At 58.8% G+C, this 1,440-nt stretch overlaps 1 protein-coding gene across 1 annotated transcript; it reads right to left on the bottom strand.

The window, feature by feature from the left end:
* Positions 1–499: 499 nt before the first annotated feature.
* Positions 500–1,413, bottom strand: LOC108524858 (chondroitin sulfate proteoglycan 4-like). Its single transcript, XM_017865965.1, has 2 exons — positions 1,113–1,413; positions 500–948 (listed from the first exon to the last, which is right to left on the bottom strand). The coding sequence occupies exons 1-2, from the start codon at positions 1,338–1,340 to the stop codon at positions 889–891; spliced, it is 288 nt and encodes a 95-aa protein (XP_017721454.1). The 5' UTR covers positions 1,341–1,413; the 3' UTR covers positions 500–888.
* Positions 1,414–1,440: the final 27 nt, after the last annotated feature.

Genomic DNA, 1,440 nt, shown 5'->3' on the forward strand with positions numbered 1-1,440 from the left:
AGAGACAGCCCAAGTCAGCTCTCCTGTGGAACCTTCAATGACTCTTGCTGTCTGCAGAGGATGCACCCCAGAAGCAGGCATTCAAAGCCCTGCCATGTGGGCTTAGTGAAGCCACGCCCTTTCTGTTCCACCAGAACTACTTTCGCAACCATGGAGAGGTTCCATCCCATGTCTGGGCCTCAACTTCCACCTCTGCCAAACGGGGGCCCTGCTCTGCTGTGGCACAAGGGGCAGGAGTTTGGGGAGCCAAGCCGTGGCCTTCACTTGCTGGGGTGAAGGTGGGAAGCTTGTCGGCTCCTGCCCTGACACCTGCCCTTACGGGCTTGTAAGTGATTCTGTCGGGAGTTCTGGTCCTGAGCCACAGGAGAAGGAACAGCAGAGCCACCTGTGGCCGCTCAGAAGTCTGCCTACCTTACTTGCAAGCGTCCAACAACAAAACTTCCCACCTGTGCTCCATTTCAGCACAATCTCACAACTCTCCTTCCAACAACCCCATGAGGCATGCGGCAGCATCCCCATTTTGCAGAGGAGGAAACTGAGGCTCAAAGAGGGGGAGCTCTGTGCTGGGAAGTAGGGGATGCTGGCCTCTTTCTCGAAGCAGACATGGGGGATGGTGCCAGGAATACTCTCACCTGCAGGCCTGTGTTTGTAGTGAAGATGGGGAGGTTGGTCATTGACAGGCAGGACGGTGACAGTGAAGGCCACAGGATGGCTCTGGCGGTCCATCTCCGAGGCGTCAGTCATCAAGACAAAACTGTGTCAGTGTCTCGCTCCCGTCGTGCACGTAGCGGATCAGCTGCTCTTCCACCTATGGGCAGGCCCAGGGCTAGTCAGGCCCCAGCAGCACCTTCATGTCCTGCCTTTGGGTGCAGGAGGAGACTGACTCTTTTAGGGCTTCAGCTTCCATTGGTGGAAAATGGGGACCATAAGTTCTGGCTCCCAGAGGAGCTGTGAGGAAGAAAGGAGATACAGTATTTAAAGCACAGGTGCTTCTGAAATGCGACTCCCCATCTCCTCTCTGTGTATAACCCCCAGACTGGGAGTCCCCGGGGCTCCCTCCATTCTGCCCCCAGAGCTGGGCTGCAGCCCCTGGGCCTCTCTCACAGCTGTACCTCTCTCCAGGAGAAGGCGCTGAGGGTCCTGGCTTCAGGTCCATCCTCTTTCTGCAGGGCTTCATGCCGGGGTGGCTCCAGCACCTGCAGGCCGAGGCCCAGGAGAGTAGGGAAGTAGGGCCTGGCAACGCAGAGCAGTGGAGGGGCCAGGGTGAGGCTGCCACCCTTGGGGACACTGAAGTTTTGCGCCTCCCGTGGGATGACAGCGGGCAGCCCCTCCAGCTCCATGCGGACGCCCTTGAGGGGAGTACCCAGGCCCAAGGGCACAACCAGCGAGAAGGCATCGCTCCAGGCCTCAGGGTGGGAGTGCAGGTACAGGACCTTGCCT

The sequence above is a fragment of the Rhinopithecus bieti genome, unplaced genomic scaffold, assembly GCF_001698545.2.
Source record: "Rhinopithecus bieti isolate Rb0 unplaced genomic scaffold, ASM169854v2 repeat_24439, whole genome shotgun sequence".
NCBI lineage: Eukaryota > Metazoa > Chordata > Mammalia > Primates > Cercopithecidae > Rhinopithecus > Rhinopithecus bieti.